Below are 19,815 nucleotides of genomic sequence, written 5' to 3'. Positions count from 1 at the left end.
AATGTGTTTGATGATAGAGTGGCAGATATAGGGTGTTTTGGTCGAGGTGGTGTGCAAAGTGAGAGGGTTAGGGAAAATGATTTGGTAAACAGAGAAGGGGTAGTAAAAGCTTTGCGGAAGATGAAAGCCGGCAAGGCAGCAGGTTTGGATGGTATTGCAGTGGAATTTATTAAAAAAGGGGGTGACTGTATTGTTGACTGGTTGGTAAGGTTATTTAATGTATGTATGACTCACGGTGAGGTGCCTGAGGATTGGTGGAATGCGTGCATAGTGCCATTGTACAAAGGCAAAGGGGATAAGAGTGAGTGCTCAAATTACAGAGGTATAAGTTTGTTGAGTATTCCTGGTAAATTATATGGGAGGGTATTGATTGAGAGGGTGAAGGCATGTACAGAGCATCAGATTGGGGAAGAGCAGTGTGGTTTCAGAAGTGGTAGAGGATGTGTGGATCAGGTGTTTGCTTTGAAGAATGTATGTGAGAAATACTTAGAAAGGCAAATGGATTTGTATGTAGCATTTATGGATCTGGAGAAGGCATATGATAGAGTTGATAGAGATGCTCTGTGGAAGGTATTAAGAATATATGGTGTGGGAGGAAAGTTGTTAGAAGCAGTGAAAAGTTTTTATCGAGGATGTAAGGCATGTGTACGTGTAGGAAGAGAGGAAAGTGATTGGTTCTCAGTGAATGTAGGTTTGCGGCAGGGGTGTGTGATGTCTCCATGGTTGTTTAATTTGTTTATGGATGGGGTTGTTAGGGAGGTGAATGCAAGAGTTTTGGAAAGAGGGGCAAGTATGAAGTCTGTTGGGGATGAGAGAGCTTGGGAAGTGAGTCAGTTGTTGTTCGCTGATGATACAGCGCTGGTGGCTGATTCATGTGAGAAACTGCAGAAGCTGGTGACTGAGTTTGGTAAAGTGTGTGGAAGAAGAAAGTTTAGAGTAAATGTGAATAAGAGCAAGGTTATTAGGTACAGTAGGGTTGAGGGTCAAGTCAATTGGGAGGTGAGTTTAAATGGAGAAAAACTGGAGGAAGTGAAGTGTTTTAGATATCTGGGAGTGGATCTGGCAGCGGATGGAACCATGGAAGCGGAAGTGGATCATAGGGTCGGGGAGGGGGCGAAAATTCTGGGGGCCTTGAAGAATGTGTGGAAGTCGAGAACATTATCTCGGAAAGCAAAAATGGGTATGTTTGAAGGAAAAGTGGTTCCAACAATGTTGTATGGTTGCAAGGCGTGGGCTATGGATAGAGTTGTGCGCAGGAGGATGGAGGTGCTGGAAATGAGATGTTTGAGGACAATGTGTGGTGTGAGGTGGTTTGATCGAGTGAGTAACGTAAGGGTAAGAGAGATGTGTGGAAATAAAAAGAGCGTGGTTGAGAGGCAGAAGAGGGTGTTTTGAAGTGGTTTGGGCACATGGAGAGAATGAGTGAGGAAAGATTGACCAAGAGGATATATGTGTCAGAGGTGGAGGGAACGAGAAGTGGGAGACCAAATTGGAGGTGGAAAGATGGAGTAAAAAAGATTTTGAATGATTGGGGCCTGAACATGCAGGAGGGTGAAAGGAGGGCAAGGAATAGAGTGAATTGGAGCGATGTGGTATACCGGGGTTGACGTGCTGTCAGTGGATTGAATCAAGGCATGTGAAGCGTCTGGGGTAAACCATGGAAAGCTGTGTAGGTATGTATATTTGCGTGTGTGGACGTATGTATATACATGTGTATGGGGCAGGGTTGGGCCATTTCTTTCGTCTGTTTCCTTGCGCTACCTCGCAAACGCGGGTGACAGCGACAAAGTATAATATATAATATAAAAAAATAAAGTTTGTTGAGTATTCCTGGGAAATCATATGGGAGGGTGTTGATTGAGAGGGTGAAGGCATGTACAGAGCATCAGATTGGGGAAGAGCAGTGTGGTTTCAGAAGTGGTAGAGGATGTGTGGGTCAGGTGTTTGCTTTGAAGAATGTATGTGAGAAATACTTAGAAAAGCAAATGGATTTGTATGTAGCATTTATGGATCTGGAGAAGGCATATGATAGAGTTGATAGAGATGCTCTGTGGAAGGTATTAAGAATATATGGTGTGGGAGGCAAATTGTTAGAGGCAGTGAAAAGTTTCTATCGATTATGTAAGGCATGTGTACATGTAGGAAGAGAGGAAAGTGATTGGTTCTCAGTGAATGTAGGTTTGCAGCAGGGGTGTGTGATGTTTCCATGGTTGTTTTATTTGTTTATGGATGGGGTTGTTATGGAGGCGAATGCAAGAGTTTTGGAAAGAGGGGCAAGTATGAAGCCTGCTGTGGATGAAAGAGCTTGGGAAGTGAGTCAGTTGTTGTTCGCTGATGATACAGCGCTGATGGCTGATTCATGTGAGAAACTGCAGAAGCTGGTGACTGAGTTTGGTAAAGTGTGTGAAAGAAGAAAGTTGAGAGTAAATGTGAATAAGACCAAGGTTATTAGGTACAGTAGGGTTGAGGGTCAAGTCAACTGGGAGGTACGTTTGAATGGAGAAAAACTGGAGGAAGTGAAGTGTTTTAGATATTTGGGAGTGGATTTGGCAGCGGATGGAACCATGGAAGCCGAAGTGAATCATAGGGTTGGGGAGGGGGCGAAAGTTCTAGGAGCCTTGAAGAATGTGTGGAAGTCAAGAACATTATCTCAGAAAGCAAAAATGGCTATGTTTGAAGGAATAGTGGTTCCAACAATGTTATATGGTTGCGAGGCATGGGCTATGGATAGAGTTGTGTGGAGTAGGGTGGATGTGCTGGAAATGAGATGTCTGAGGACAAGATGTGGTGTGAGGTGGTTTGATCGAGTAAGTAATAATACGGTAAGAGAGATGTGTGGTAATAAAAAGAGTTTGGTTGAGAAAGCAGAAGAGGGTGTTTTGAAATGGTTTGGTCACATGGAGAGAATGAGTGAGGAAAGATTGACCAAGAGGATATATGTGTCAGAGGTGGAGGGAACGAGAAGTGGGAGACCAAATTGGAGGTGGAAAGATGGAGTAAAAAAGATTTTGAATGATTGGGGCCTGAACATGCAGGAGGGTGAAAGGCATGCAAGGAATAGAGTGAATTGGAACAATGTGGTATACCGGGGTCGACGTGCTGTCAATGGATTGAACCAGGGCATGTGAAGTGTCTGGGGTAAACCATGGAAAGTTCTGTGGGGCCTGGATGTCAAAAGGGAGCTGTCGTTTTGGTGCATTATTACATGACAGCTGGAGACTGAGTGTGAGCGAATGTGGCCTTTGTTCTCTTTTCCTAGCGCTACCTCGCGCACATGAGGGGGGAGGGGGTTGTTATTTCATGTGTGGCAGCGTGGCGATGGAAATGAATGAAGGCAGACAGTATGAATTATGTACATGTGTATATATGTATATGTCTGTGTGTGTATATATATGTATACGTTGAGATGTATAGGTATGTATATGTGCATGTTTGGACGTGTATGTATATACATGTGTATGTGGGTGGGTTGGGCCATTCTTTCATCTGTTTCCTTGTGCTACCTCGCTAACACGGGAGACAGCAACAAAGCAAAATAAAGCAAAAATAAATAAACTTTGACATCTGTTCAGGTCCCACTGTAAGCTGATGCAATCCTCTTTATTTTTTGCATTTTCCTTAAGACCATTGCATCATCTGCAAACACAGTTGGACAGGAGTCCATACCTTCATAAAAGTCATTTCAACAGATCAAGAAGAATAATGGTTCCATGACCACACCCTTCGGACCTCTGCTGGTCACCTCAACCCATTTCAAAAAGGCTCCTCTAACATGTATCTTCTGTTAACCCCACAGAAATAATCGTTTGTCTATGAATGGAATTCCTCCCTTATTCCAATCTCATGATTCAGCTTCTTAATCAGCCCCCACTTGGTATAGTGTCCAGTGCTTTCTGGTAGTTTAGGTACACAGTCCACCCAGCCTTCCCTTTTGTCTACGACTGAGCTCACTCTCTCCCACAAGTTTAGGAAGCTTGTTACACATGACCTCCTCTCCCTAAAACCATGAAGACTCTCACTCAGGAAACTTCTCTTCCACAGAAGGTCATCCAACTGTTTACTAATAATCTTTTCCACAATCTTACACACCACACTCATTAATGAGTCTGGTCTGTAGTTTACTGCATGTTCCTGGTCTCCTTTCTCTCTATATATAAATACATACATAAATATATAAACCGATCAGATTAAAACTGAAACTGGATGGCATGAGATGGGTGATTTGAGGTGCTTATGTACCTGGTCATGAGAAGAAAGATCATGAGAGGCAAGTGTTTTAGGAACAGCTGAGTGACTTTGTCAGTAGTTTTGGTGCATGAGCCTGGGTAGAAGTGAAGGGTGATTTGAATCCAAAAGTGAGTAAGGTGGCAATTGAGGGTATAATTAATGCACATGGGGTATACAGTGTTATGAAGGGAAATGGTGAAAAGCTTCTGGATTTGTGCTGAAAAAAGACTGGCAATAGGGAAGATCTGGTTTAAAAAGAGAGATATACACAAATATATGTATTTGAGTAAGAGAGATGGTCAAAGGGCATTATTGGATTATGTATTAATTGACAGGCCTGTAAAATAGAAACGTTTGGATGTAATGTGCTCATAGTGGCAGCTGGAGGAATGTCTGATCACTATCTTTTGGAGGCAAAGGTGAAAATTTGTAAAAGTTTTTGAAAAAGAGGAGAGAATGTCAGGGAGAAGAGAGTGGTGAGAGTAAGAGAGCTTAGAAAAGAGACTTGTGTGAAGAAATATCAGGAGAGATTGAGTGTAGAATGGCAAAAGGTGAGAGCAAATGAAGTGGGGGAAGTGGGTGAGGAATGGGATGCATTTAGGGAAGTAGTGATGGCATGTGAAAGAGATGCATGTGGCATGAGAAGGGTGGGTAGGTAGATCAGAAAGGGTGTGAGTGATGGGATGAAGAAGTAAAGTTGCTCGTGAAAAAAAAAGAAAAGAGAGGCTGTTAGACAGTACTTACAAGGAAAGAGTGCAAATGACTAGGAAACGTATAAGAGAAGGCCAAGAGGAAAGTGCAAGGGTTGAAAAAGAGGGCAAGAGAGAGTTGGGGGTGAGAATATCATTAAACTTTAGGGAGAATAAAAAAATGTTTTGGAAGAAGGTAAATAATGTGCAAAAGACAAGAGAACAAATGTGAACATCAGTGAAAAGGGTAAGGGAGAAAGTGATAAGTAGTAATGGAGTGAGGAGGAGAGGGACTGAGTATTTTGAAGGTTTGCTGAATATGTTTGATGATAGAGTGGCAAATGTAAGGTGTTTTGGGCAGGGTGGCAAGTTAAGTGAGAGAGTCATGTAGAGTGGTTTTGTGATGAGAGAAGAAGCAGCAAAAGCATTGCAGAAGATGAAATCCAGTAAAGCAGTGGGAGTGGAAGGTAATGCAATTGAATATATCAGGAAAGGAAGTGACTGTGTTGTTGACTGGTTGGTAAGGATATTCAATGTATGTATGGATCATGGTGAAGTGCCTGAGGACTGGCAGAATGCATAAGCTTGTTGAGAATACCTGGAAAACAGTATGAGAGGGTACTGACTGAAAGGGTAAAGGCATGTACAGAGCATAAGATTTGGGAGGAGTAGTGTGGTTTCAGAAATGTGTGGGTCAGGTGTTTGCTTTCAAGAATGTATGTGAGAAATACTTAGAAAAACAGATGGATTTGTATGTAGCATTTATGGATCTGGAGAAGGTATTTGATAGGGTTGATAGATATGCTTTGAGGAAATTATTTAGAATAAATGGCGTGGGAGGTAAGCTGCTAGAAGCAATGAGATGGTTTTATCAAGGGTGTAAGGCATGTGTACAAGTAAGATGAGAGGAGAATGACTGGTTCCCAGTGAAGGCTGGTCTGTGGCAGAGGTGTGTGATGTCACCATGGTTGTTTAATTTGTTAATGGACGGGGTGGTAAGGGAGGTAAACGCAGGAGTTTTGGAGAGAGGGATGAGTATGCAGTTTGTGGGATGAGAGGGCCTGGGATGTGAGTCAATTGTTGTTCACCAATGATACAGAAAGGTAGCTCATTTGAGTGAGAAACTGCAGAAGCTGGTGACTGAGTTTGGAAAAGTGTGAGAAAGGAGAAAGTTGAGAGTTAATGTGAATGAGAGCAAGGTTATTAGGTTCAGCAGGGTTGAAGGGCAAGTTAGCAGGGATATAAGTTTGAATGGAGAAAAATTGGAGGAAGTGAAGCATTTTAGATATGTGGGAGTGGACTACTGACATCGAATAAATTTATCTAACCATTCTTTACTTACTTGAAATGGCTTTGACGCAGCTACATTGCCTTCTTTACATAAACTCTCATAAATCATCAGAGCTTTAGACCTTAGCTGAAGGTTACTAAGGCAGCTTTTCTTCTCTGTCTCATGTTGTATGTATAATGTGAGCATTTTTTTCTAACTTCTCCAAAAGTGGATTTCTACTCTTGTGGTTATCAGGGCAGAAAGTGCAGTAGAGTGGACCACAGCACTTCAAAATTTCTCTGCATTCTCACCAGTATCACCATGTTCTAAGATTTCTAACTTCATTTCTAAGGTTAGAGACGTTCTCTTCCATTTAACTGCTGGTTCTGGAGTACAAGATGTTGCTGGACATTTGGATGCCAAACTAACAAACAAGACCACAGCAGGATGCAGGAAATTCACACTAGAAGGTACCCCTAAATCTCACAAGTAGCACTGCTCCACATACAATGGTGATAACTGACTGATCAGCTGTGGGAACGTGGCACTCTCCACCCAGGACATATGCTTACTCCATCCATCAATCCTCACTGTAGTTTTGGCACACTTTTTACTGTGCTGGCACTCCCTCATCAGCATAAGCGATTTGTACGATTTTTAGCTTAATTTCTGAGGTCAGTGGGGTTCTTTTCTATCTAATTGCTAGTTCTGGAGTAGATGTTACTGGATGTCTAGATGCCATATAAACAAACATAAACACAGTAAACTGCATGAAAATCACATTACCAGGTATACCCAAATCCCACAAGTAGCACAGATTTCCACCCAATAGTGATAACTGTAAGACTGACGTAATGGCAGAAACTTGGCACTCTCCATGCAGGACCAATGCTTACTCCACCTGCTAACCTTTATTGAAGGTTTGGCATACTTTCTACAACACATACCCACACAGAAGCAAATTTTGATCATATAAAAAGAAGGACTGGTAAAAGCAGGTTCCTCGCATAATAACAAAATTGCACATGGTAATCCAGCAAAGAGCAAAGACTGGGTATTTCAAAATATCTTACCTATTTGCAAATATTCTGCATAGAGAAAATATTAACACATGTATGCAAATAAGCACTACTAGATGTCTCAGTTATCTGCAGCTTGTTGATATCAATAGTTGTCATGCCAACGCTGAAGTCCTTCATAAGTGCTTGGACTCACTCATAGCTAACCTCTTGCACAACTCCATTTTCTTTTTCAGGCTTAAAGCATTCCTCTGGTGCTTCATGCAAAACGTAGATGGCTTCGTGGAGCTATCAGGCCATTGCTGATGATGTTTGAAAGTAGCCATTGTCCACAAATTACACAAATGTGCAAGACCAGTACACAACACTGTACCAGAAACCACACAGGAGATGGTATACATTCACCAGGGCCACAAAACACCAGGCAGTGAGTACACCAATTGCTGCAGTGCATGCAATATCAAATATGTTTGCGTATCTTTTTAATTTTTCAATTCTTTTGGATAATCAAGGGTTGCCAACTGAAACCAAAAAATATACATTGTTTTGAATTTTTTTGTCTTGAATTACGGTTTTACTGTAATCATTACAGTAACAAAGTAAGTTTATAAAACACATACAAGAGTTGTGAATTTCTACTGCTTCTGAGAAAAATCAGGGATGTCATGGAATTAGGATTCCCACTAATAGTTAGAATGGAATTTCATGGTAAACGTATGATTCAATTTCTTATATTCCATCAGGAATTCTTCCCTTTGAGTCCCTTAGCCTGATTAGCTGCTCTTTAATGGACAGTTTGCTACTGATGACGTTTTGAAAAAATTCTGGATTATCTTCTGCTTTGTCCACAACACTCTTTTCATCATCATTTTGTTCCTTCCTCCTTACCTTGCATTACTCATTCCTTGCTACTCTTATAACTTTCATATGCTAACTGTCTGCACTGTCATCTGTATCTCCTCCACAGTGCATCCCTGATCTCTTTCTCTTTATTACATTTACTGCTGAATCATACCTACATCCATTTCAATCCAGCTCCTCTCGTGGCCACTGGGGGTGCCCATGATCTTATCCCTTCATTGTATATGTCACAGAGCCTTCTATTGCACTGGTCTACATTCTTAATCACATGAGCAGAACCATTAAGCTACTGATTTTTTTCTTCATTGAAACAATACAAACAGTATGGTTTTCAGCTTTGATATGGAAGAGACTGATGCTATACTTGGCATTTTATGCTTAATCAAGGAATAGAGTGATAAAAAGCAGATGTGGTTGCAAGACTGGCCAACAAAAGGATATGGTCAGCAAAAGGTACCAATGAGCATCACTTTGGCCTCAAACAATCAGTATGAGCCATTCAAATAATAAATCAATAAGCAATCTACTCAGAATTCTAATACAAAAGTATGTATTTCCTGCATGTCAGCTCTATTGAAATTCATCATAAAAAATACTATAATTTGATGAATATTATGCTTTCATCAAAAATAATCCTAAAGTCACTGCACTTTCTCTTTGGGTCCTGCTTCTTAATCAACCTCCTATGCAGTACAGTGTCAAGCATTTTCTGAGTCTGTATCATTCAAATAAAAAATCAATAGGCAATCTATTTGGAATTCTAATATACAAGTGTTTATTTCCTGCATGTTAGTATGATTGAAATTCATCATAAAAACACTATATTCTGATGAACATTATGCTTTCATCCATATCATCCTAATGTGATTGTACTTCCTCTTACTGGTCCAGCTTCTTAATCAGCCTCCCATGCAGTAAAGTGTTAAATGCTTCCTGGCAGTCTAGGTAAAAACAATCCACCCAGCCTTTCCTTCAGTCTCAGATAGAGTTACTCTCTTGTTGGAAATAAAAGAGTTTTGTTACACATGACCTCCTTTCTCTAAAACCATGCTGTCTCTCACTTAGGTAATTTCTCCTCTGTAGAGAGGTATGCAATTGCTTTCTAATCATCTTTTCCTCAGCCTTACACAACACACTTATCTGAGAAACCAGTCTGCAGTTCACTGCCAGTTTCTAGTTTCCCTTCTTAAGTTCCCACTTCTCCATTCCCTTGGCACTCAGCCTCACTTCAATATCATCTTGAAGAGTTTTTCAAAAAGTTCATATAGCATATCTGCACACATCTTCAATATCATGCCATGGTTCAGTCATATGGCAGCATGTTGCTCGTTTATACCACATTGTTTCAATTCACTCTAACCCTTGCACATCTCTCATCCTCCTGCATGTTAAGGCACTGATCCCACAAAGCACCTTTTACTCCACTCTTCACCTCTTTCTTAGTTCTCCTATCTTCTGTATTCCCTCCTCTTTTGGCATGTATGCCCATTGTGTCATCCTCTCCTTACTCATCCAATCCATATGTCCAAACCATTTCAGCGCACCGTCTTCAACTCTCTCACACATTCTCCTTAGTGCCACACCTGTCTCTCTTAACCGATCACTTCTTATTTGATCAACCCTCCTTATCCCACTTTTTGCTCTCAAATATTTAATTTTCAATAATTCCATCCTCTTTAATATCCATTTTATCTAGGACCCATGCCTTGCATCCATATGACACCACCGAATCTCCCATACCTTCAAACATACTCATCTTTGTCCATACCAATAATGACCTTTCTTTCCATGCATTCCTCAATGTGTTCAGGGCCTTGGCTCCCTCAACCATCCTATGGCTCACTTGACCTAACATTGTTGCATTCACTGGCAAGTCCACACCCAGGTATCTAAAACATCCCATTTGCTCAAGGTTCTCTCCATTCAAACTTCACTTTAATGCTAACTTAATAACCTTGCTTTCATTTACATTTACTCTCAACTTTCTCCTTTCACACATTCTTCCAAACTCAGACACCAGCTTCTGCAGCTTCCCACTCAATTCTGCCACCAGCAGCAAGTCATCAGAAAACAACAACTGATTCTACTCTCATGCCCCCACCCCGACCCACCCACTTGCAACAGAATGCAGACATGCTCGTCTCTCTAAGACCTTTGCAATCAACTCCCTTACCACCCCATCCATAAACAAATCAAACTGCCACAGTGACATCACACACCCATCCCAAAGACCTAACCTCACCTGAAACCACTCACTCTCCTCTCTACTTACTCGCAGAAATGCCTTACTCTCTTGATAAGAACTCTTTAATGCTTCCAGTAGGTGCACCCCAACACCACATAATTGTTAGAACTTCCATAAAGTATCTCTTTCAACACTATCATACATTCTATCCTCATCTGTAAATGCCATATACAAATCCCTCTGTTTCCTTAAGTATTTTACACACACTTTCTTCAAAGCAAAACCCTCATCCACACATCCTCTACCACTCCTGACACCATATTGTTGCTCCCCAATCAGAAGCTCTGTGCATGCTACTACCCTCCCAATCATTATCATCTAAACATCCTCCACCACTCCTAACACCATATTGTTGCTCCCTAATCTGAAGCTCTGTGCATGTTACTACCTTCTCAATGATCAATCTTCCAATAGAAAACACAATCAACAGACTCATACCATTGTGACTTGAGTATTCACTTTTGTAACCCCTTCCCCTTATACAATGGCACTAAACAGGCATTCTGCCAACCCTTGGGCTTCTCACCATAAGCCACACATATATCATAAATCCTAACTAACCAATCAGCAATAGTCACCTCCTTTCTTAAAAAATTCAACCACAATTCCATTCACTCTGGTAACTTTACCACAATTCATCTCATACAAGGCTTTCACCATCTTTTTTTTCACCAATCCACTTGCCATGACTCTCACACTTCGCATAAATCCCCAACCCAAATATCCATCTGTAACCCCATCAAACACATTTCACAGTCCTTCAAAGTACTCACTCCATCTCCATATCTCTGCATTTTATCACATCCACATTTGCTCTCTTCTACAAGGCTCCCATTTATTTGTTTTTCTCATTATATAAATCACCTTCCAAAACATATTCTAATTTTCCCTAAAGTGTGCTGATATTCCCTCATATAAACTCTCATTTGCTCTCTTTTTCTGCCCATGCATCTTTCTCTTAACCTTGTTGCTATTTATTGTACATCTCTCCGTAACTTGCATTTCTCCCTTGCAAGTAATGCCTGCAAACCTCTCTTTTCTCTTTAACTAGGAACTTAACTTCCTCATCCCAAAACTTATTACACTTTCTCATATACCCATTTCTCACCTTTTGGTATGCCACATAACACACTTCTCTTGTATATGTCAGCACCGCTTCCCTAAATACCTCCCATTCCTCACCCATCCCCATAGCTTCATTTACTCTCACATTTTAACATTCTACACTTAGTCTATTCCAGTATCTCTTTACACAAGCCCTTTTCTAGGGTCACTCACTTTCACCACCCTCATCCCATCCATGCTAATTCCATTTTTCTGTAAGGTTCTACAAACCCTCACCCTTGCTATCACCATGAAATAATCAGAAATTCCACCAGTTACCCTTCTGAGTACATTCACTTCCAAGAATCTCTCTTTTGCATGCCTATCACTTAGTACATAATCCATTAATTCCCATATATTTTCCTTATCTTTGCTCTCAAAATAAATTAAGAAAATTCAGTGTTAACCACCAAAAGAATCAAATAAATGTAAGAGTATGAAGAGTGACCTACATTCACTGAGAACCAATCACTTTCCTCTCTTCCTACACGTACACATGCCTTACATCCTCGATAAAAACTTTTCACTGCTTCTAACAACTTTCCTCCCACACCATATATTCTTAATACCTTCCACAGAGCATCTCTATCAACTCTATCATATGCCTTCTCCAGATCCATAAATGCTACATACAAATCCATTTGCTTTTCTAAGTATTTCTCACATACATTCTTCAAAGCAAACACCTGATCCACACATCCTCTACCACTTCTGAAACCACACTGCTCTTCCCCAATCTGATCCTCTGTACATGCCTTCACCCTCTCAATCAATACCCTCCCATATAATTTACCAGGAATACTCAACAAACTTATACCTCTGTAATTTGAGCACTCACTCTTATCCCCTTTGCCTTTGTACAATGGCACTATGCACGCATTCCACCAATCCTCAGGCACCTCACCATGAGTCATACATACATTAAATAACCTTACCAACCAGTCAACAATACAGTCACCCCCTCTTTTAATAAATTCCACTGCAATACCATCCAAACCTGCTGCCTTGCCGGCTTTCATCTTCCGCAAAGCTTTCACTACCTCTTCTCTGTTTACCAAATCATTTTCCCTAACCCTCTCACTTTGCACACCACCTCGACCAAAACACCCTATATCTGCTACTCTATCATCAAACACATTCAACAAACCTTCAAAATACTCACTCCATCTCCTTCTCACATCACCACTACTTGTTATCACCTCCCCACTTGCGCCCTTCACCGAAGTTCCCATTTGCTCCCTTGTCTTACGCACTTTATTTACCTCCTTCCAGAACATCTTTTTATTCTCCCTAACATTTAATGGTACTCTCTCACCCCAACTCTCATTTGCCCTTTTTTTCACCTCTTGCACCTTTCTCTTGACCTCCTGTCTCTTTCTTTTATACATCTCCCACTCAATTGCATTTTTTCCCTGCAAAAATCGTCCAAATGCCTCTCTCTTCTCTTTCACTAATACTCTTACTTCTTCATCCCATCACTCACTACCCTTTCTAATCAACCCACCTCCCACTCTTCTCATGCCACAAGCATCTTTTGCGCAATCCATCACTGATTCCCTAAATACATCCCATTCCTCTCCCACTCCATGTCTCCATGGTTGTTTAATTTGTTTATGGATGGGGTTGTTAGGGAGGTAAATGCAAGAGTTTTGGAAAGAGGGGCAAGTATGAAGTCTGTTGGGGATGAGAGAGCTTGGGAAGTGAGTCAGTTGTTGTTCACTGATGATACAGCGCTGGTGGCTGATTCATGTGAGAAACTGCAGAAGCTGGTGACTGAGTTTGGAAAAGTGTGTGGAAGAAGAAAGTTAAGAGTGAATGTGAATAAGAGCAAGGTTATTAGGTACAGTAGGGTTGAGGGTCAAGTCAATTGGGAGGTGAGTTTGAATGGAGAAAAACTGGAGGAAGTGAAGTGTTTTAGATATCTGGGAGTGGATCTGGCAGCGGATGGAACCATGGAAGCGGAAGTGGATCATAGGGTGGGGGAGGGGGCGAACATTCTGGGGGCCTTGAAGAATGTGTGGAAGTCGAGAACATTATCTCGGAAAGCAAAAATGGGTATGTTTGAAGGAATAGTGGTTCCAACAATGTTGTATGGTTGCGAGGCGTGGGCTATGGATAGAGTTGTGCGCAGGAGGATGGATGTGCTGGAAATGAGATGTTTGAGGACAATGTGTGGTGTGAGGTGGTTTGATCGAGTGAGTAACGTAAGGGTAAGAGAGATGTGTGGAAATAAAAAGAGCGTGGTTGAGAGAGCAGAAGAGGGTGTTTTGAAGTGGTTTGGGCACATGGAGAGGATGAGTGAGGAAAGATTGACCAAGAGGATATATGTGTCGGAGGTGGAGGGAACAAGAAGAGGGAGACCAAATTGGAGGTGGAAAGATGGAGTGAAAAAGATTTTGTGTGATCGGGGCCTGAACATGCAGGAGGGTGAAAGGAGGGCAAGGAATAGAGTGAATTGGAGCGATGTGGTATACCGGGGTTGACGTGCTGTCAGTGGATTGAAGCAGGGCATGTGAAGCGTCTGGGGTAAACCATGGAAAGCTGTGTAGGTATGTATATTTGCGTGTGTGGACGTAGGTATATACATGTGTATGGGGGGGGGGTTGGGCCATTTCTTTCGTCTGTTTCCTTGCGCTACCTCGCAAACGCGGGAGACAGCGACAAAGTATAATAAAATAAATAATAAATAAAATAAATAATGAAGGCATATGATAGAGTTGATAGAGATGCTCTGTGGAAGGTATTAAGAATATATGGTGTGGGAGGAAAGTTGTTAGAAGCAGTGAAAAGTTTTTATCGAGGATGTAAGGCATGTGTACGTGTAGGAAGAGAGGAAAGTGATTGGTTCTCAGTGAATGTAGGTTTGCGGCAGGGGTGTGTGATGTCTCCATGGTTGTTTAATTTGTTTATGGATGGGGTTGTTAGGGAGGTGAATGCAAGAGTTTTGGAAAGAGGGGCAAGTATGAAGTCTGTTGGGGATGAGAGAGCTTGGGAAGTGAGTCAGTTGTTGTTCGCTGATGATACAGCGCTGGTGGCTGATTCATGTGAGAAACTGCAGAAGCTGGTGACTGAGTTTGGTAAAGTGTGTGGAAGAAGAAAGTTAAGAGTAAATGTGAATAAGAGCAAGGTTATTAGGTACAGTAGGGTTGAGGGTCAAGTCAATTGGGAGGTGAGTTTGAATGGAGAAAAACTGGAGGAAGTGAAGTGTTTTAGATATCTGGGAGTGGATCTGGCAGCGGATGGAACCATGGAAGCGGAAGTGGATCATAGGGTGGGGGAGGGGGCGAACATTCTGGGGGCCTTGAAGAATGTGTGGAAGTCAAGAACATTATCTCAGAAAGCAAAAATGGGTATGTTTGAAGGAATAGTGGTTCCAACAATGTTGTATGGTTGCGAGGCGTGGGCTATGGATAGAGTTGTGCGCAGGAGGATGGATGTGCTGGAAATGAGATGTTTGAGGACAATGTGTGGTGTGAGGTGGTTTGATCGAGTGAGTAACGTAAGGGTAAGAGAGATGTGTGGAAATAAAAAGAGCATGGTTGAGAGAGCAGAAGAGGGTGTTTTGAAGTGGTTTGGGCACATGGAGAGGATGAGTGAGGAAAGATTGACCAAGAGGATATATGTGTCGGAGGTGGAGGGAACAAGGAGAAGAGGGAGACCAAATTGGAGGTGGAAAGATGGAGTGAAAAAGATTTTGTGTGATCGGGGCCTGAACATGCAGGAGGGTGAAAGGAGGGCAAGGAATAGAGTGAATTGGAGCGATGTGGTATACCGGGGTTGACGTGCTGTCAGTGGATTGAATCAAGGCATGTGAAGCGTCTGGGGTAAGCCATGGAAAGCTGTGTAGGTATGTATATTTGCGTGTGTGGACGTATGTATATACATGTGTATGGGGGGGGGGTTGGGCCATTTCTTTCGTCTGTTTCCTTGCGCTACCTCGCAAACGCGGGAGACAGCGACAAAGTATAAAAAAAAAAAAAAAAAATAATGAAGAGTGACATCTGGGACTAAAGAGTTTGAGATTCATATGTACCTCCCTATCAACTCTTCCAATGTCTTTCCCTGATTTGAAATTTGAGGGCCAGCAATATAGTATACACAGAAAGGTGTAGTAATTAACTCAAAGATGTGCATAACATAATAAGTGGATCCTATTATGCATAGAAGCAAGAGATAGCACTTACCATTTGACTGAGGGACAGGAGATGACTCATCACTAACTACTAGTCCTTCATCTGCTACATCCTCACCAGTATCATTTGACACACTGAAAAAAAAAACTTCATTAATATCATCCTCAGCATCAGATGAACTGATGAAAGACAACCCTGGTAAGCTTGGAAGAATGAGAGGCTTGTTTCTCTGAGAAATATAAACTACTTATTACAGTGATTTTATGAAATAAATAGGCATGTTTCTGCTGACTGAAAAAGATTCCCAAAATTTGGGAAAAGCCTACAGTTATCAAAGAACTGCTTAAGATTCAAAGTTGCATCACTAAAGAAATCTGGTCTTTCACTGCAATTCCCGCAAGTCACTACCACCAGATATAGCACACCTTAGTCCAGTATTTGCCAAACTTTTTTGGACATGACCCTGAACACAGAATTTTTTTGCCTGGTGACCATCTGGGTGGAAACAGTTTTAGTGTTTCTTCATTTAGTTTTACCCAATCAATTTTACTGAATTTTACATTAATTCAATTATCAATAAATTTCAGTATTTCTTGTGCTGATCAAACAAAATGAAAGGCACAACTTCATGCAAATGTAAATTATTGCAAAATTAGGCAAGCAAAGAAAAACAGACTTTTGACTGGCAACTATGATGCTGCTTCATAAGTGAGCCCTTCTGATTATTGATTCTTAGCTATAAATTTAGCAAAAAAAAAAAACTGTGGTAACTATAACGATTCTTTTCTATGATCACACAAATTACAGGAATTTGATCATTTCTTTCTTCAAATACACTTCACTGCAAAAAATTCCAAAGAATGAAAACATTTGGTGATTTAGTGGCTACCATGATGTTCCCTCATATTATGAGTGAATTCTTCCAGATTTGGCTTTATGTTGATAGAGCACAGTGTAAGTCATGCTGAGGATTCAAACAGTTCTTTGCTTTAGTCCTTATCATCAAAAGAGCTGAAAATCCTTGTTCACAGAGGTATATGGTTGGAAGAGGGAGGAGAACCTTTTCAGCTTCATGAGTCAGAATAGGCTTATCCATGAGTTATACCCAAAATTCTGAGTACAAGAGACTTTCAAAATGTTGCTTCTGCATCTAATTTTCCTGGAGATCTATAAGTTCTTCTTGAAAACCAGGGATATCTTCTCCAATTTCAGATGTTCACACCAAACACATTCCTTCCCCAGCTATGTTGATGTAGGTCAACATTTTCAGGCAAATATCTGTCCATTTCCTCTTGAAGCTTCCTCAAATGATCTTGAAAAACCACTTTAATGTCAGCAAGGGCTATTTCTAACAAATTTTTGAGCACTGCACTCAGTTCTCAAAAAGCAGCTATTTATCCACTGCTTTCTATCTCTCCAAAATGCAAGTTTTTCTTGAATGAGGCAATTTTTCCCTAATGTCCATCGTAGTTTGATTTTGGCCTTACATGTCAAACTTCAATTCATTCAGGTGTCTGAAGATGTCAACTAAATAAGCTAGCTTTGCCACTCAAGCAGGATCTCTGAAGCAGTCAGCCAGCTTATGCTTCTCCTCTTGGAGAAATCTTATATTTCAGTTTTTAGTTCAATAACCCATCCAAGAATGCACCCTCAAGACAGCCAGCAGATACCAGAGTGGAAAAGTAAGTCCAGGTGATGTGATCCCATCTCTTCACACATTTTATGGAAAATGCATAAGTTCAAAGCTCTGGCCTTGATAGAATTCACAATTTGGATAACATCATTCAGAACACATGGAGTTCCAGCTGGAGATATTGATAGGCTCAGTTTTCTCGATGTAAGAAACAGTGAATTATTATGATATCAGGGTTTTCTCCTATACTTCTAGTGACAGACCTACACAACATCCCATCATAGATAAAGCTCGATCAGTACACAAAGCCAAACAATTCAACCAGTCTAAGTTGTGTTTCTTGAAAAAAATGTCTCCTATAACAAAGATGTCTCCAGTGGAGGTGGTTGACAAGACTCAATAGAACAGAAATTCCCTCAGAATTCCATCATCTCCTTTATACCTAACAAAAACCAAGAGTTTAGATTCATCTGCAATGTCCACATAGTCATCTATCTGCAACAAAAATTTTCCTGCTTTTTTCATTGCCACAATTAGAGTAACCAAATTATCTAATGCCATGAGATCAATTCAATGTCTGATGTCGTTGTTAGAAAGTGGCACCAATTCAACATTTTTAGCAAAATCTGCTCCACAAGCAGTTTTCACTGAAGCTACTGCTGTTGGTTTTACCAGCATCTCTCCAATGTTATGAGGCTTTCTGCATCCTGCAATACGTCATGCCACTTCAAAGGACACCAAGCAAGCTTTCTCCAAAACCAAAGCAGAACATCAATCTGACTTTGTTTTACATGTTCTTCTTTATCCATCCAATAACCTAGAGGCTTTTCAACAAAGTTTGGAGGAACAGAACACAAATGACCTTTTAGTCTGTCTTCCTTCACAGATTCATTGGCGAGGAGTTGTAGACACTTGACACACTGATGATGGACATTGCTCGAGCTCTCTTTCAGCTCAGCGAAGCCATACTTCAGAAACTCAAGTTTATACTGCAATTGTTGTCTGCAATAAGCTGCGTTCTCTCTGGAATTCAAACCTGAAATATATATTTACTTATTATTCTTATTCATATTTGTTTATTATACTTAGTTGCTGTCTCCTGTGTTAGCAAGGTTGTGCGAAGAAACAGATGAAAAAATGGCCCAAGCCACCCACATACACATGCATATACATAAACACCCACACACAAACAAAAACATACCAATACATTTCAATGTATACATACACATACATAGACATATACATATATACATATGTACATATTCATACTTGCTGCCTTCATCCATTCCCATCACCACCCCACCACACAATACACCACCCCCCTCCCCTCGCGCGCAGGCGAGGTAGTGCTAGGAAAATACAACAAAGGCCACATTCGTTCACACTCAGTATCTAGCTGTCATGAGTAATGCACCAAAACCACAGCTCCCTTTCCACATCCAGGCCCCACAAAACTTTCCATGGTTTACCCAAAACACATCACATGCCCTGGTTCAATCCACTGACAGCACGTCGACCCTGGTATATCACATCGTTCCGAAACACTCTATTCCTTGCATGCCTTTCACCCTCCAGTTTGTTCAGGCCCCGATCGCTCAAAATCTTTTTCACTTCATCCTTCCACCTCCAACTTGGTCTCCCACTTCTCTTTCCCACCACCACTGAAACATATATATCCTCTTTGTCAATCTTTCCTCATCCATTCTCTCCATGCGACTAAACCATTTCAATACAGCCTCTTCTGCTCTCTCAATCACACTCTTTTTGTTATCACAAATCTCTCTTACCATTTCACTACTTACTCAATCAAGTATTTCAAGTATTTCTCACATACATTCTTCAAAGCAAACACCTGATCCACACATCCTCTACCACTTCTGAAACCACACTGCTCTACCCCAATCTGATGCTCTGTACATGCATTCACACTCTCAATCAATACCCTCCCACATAATTTCCCAGGAATTCTCAACAAACGTATACCTCTGTAATTTGAGCACTCACCTTTATCCCCTTCGCCTTTGTACAATGGCACTATGCATGCATTCCACCAATCCTCAGGAACCTCACCATGAGTCATACATACATTAAATAACCTTACCAACCAGTCAACAACACAGTCACCCCCCTTTTTTAATAAATTTCACTGTAATACCATCCAAACCCGCTGCCTTGCCAGCTTTCATCTTCTGCAAAGCTTTTACTACCTCTTCTCTGTTTACCAAATCATTTTCCCTAACCCTCTCACTTTGCACACCACCTCGACCAAAACACCCTATATCTGCCACTCTATCATCAAACACATTCAACAAACCTTCAAAATACTCACTCCATCTCCTTCTCACATCACCACTACTTGTTATCACCTCCCCATTAACGCCCTTCACTGATGTTCCCATTTGCTCTCTTGTCTTACACACTTTAATTACCTCCTTCCAAAACATCTTTTTATTCTCCCAAAAAGTTAATGATACTCTCTCACCCCAACTCTCATTTGCCCTCTTTTTCACCTCTTGTACCTTTCTCATGACTTCCTGCCTCTTTCTTTTATACATCTCCCACTCATCTGCATTATTTCTCTGCAAAACTCGTCCAAATGCTTCTCTCTTCTCTTTCACTAATAATCTTACTTCA

General features: G+C 41.1%; 1 protein-coding gene across 4 annotated transcripts in view; it reads right to left on the bottom strand.

Annotated features, from left to right (window-relative positions):
- The window catches only part of fab1 (fab1 kinase), a 1,098,541-nt gene that overhangs the window by 174,284 nt on the left and 904,442 nt on the right, over positions 1-19,815 (bottom strand). For all 4 annotated transcript variants that reach the window (XM_071675364.1, XM_071675510.1, XM_071675419.1 and 1 more), the window contains exon 24: positions 15,600-15,682. In XM_071675364.1, coding sequence (XP_071531465.1) covers positions 15,600-15,682 — 83 coding nt within the window. The remainder of the gene's footprint in view (positions 1-15,599; positions 15,683-19,815) is intronic.

Source organism: Panulirus ornatus, chromosome 1 (assembly GCF_036320965.1).
Source record: "Panulirus ornatus isolate Po-2019 chromosome 1, ASM3632096v1, whole genome shotgun sequence".
In the NCBI taxonomy this organism is placed as follows: domain Eukaryota; kingdom Metazoa; phylum Arthropoda; class Malacostraca; order Decapoda; family Palinuridae; genus Panulirus; species Panulirus ornatus.
Note: the sequence above shows the minus strand (reverse complement) of the source record. Positions and strands in the feature narration are given on the sequence as shown.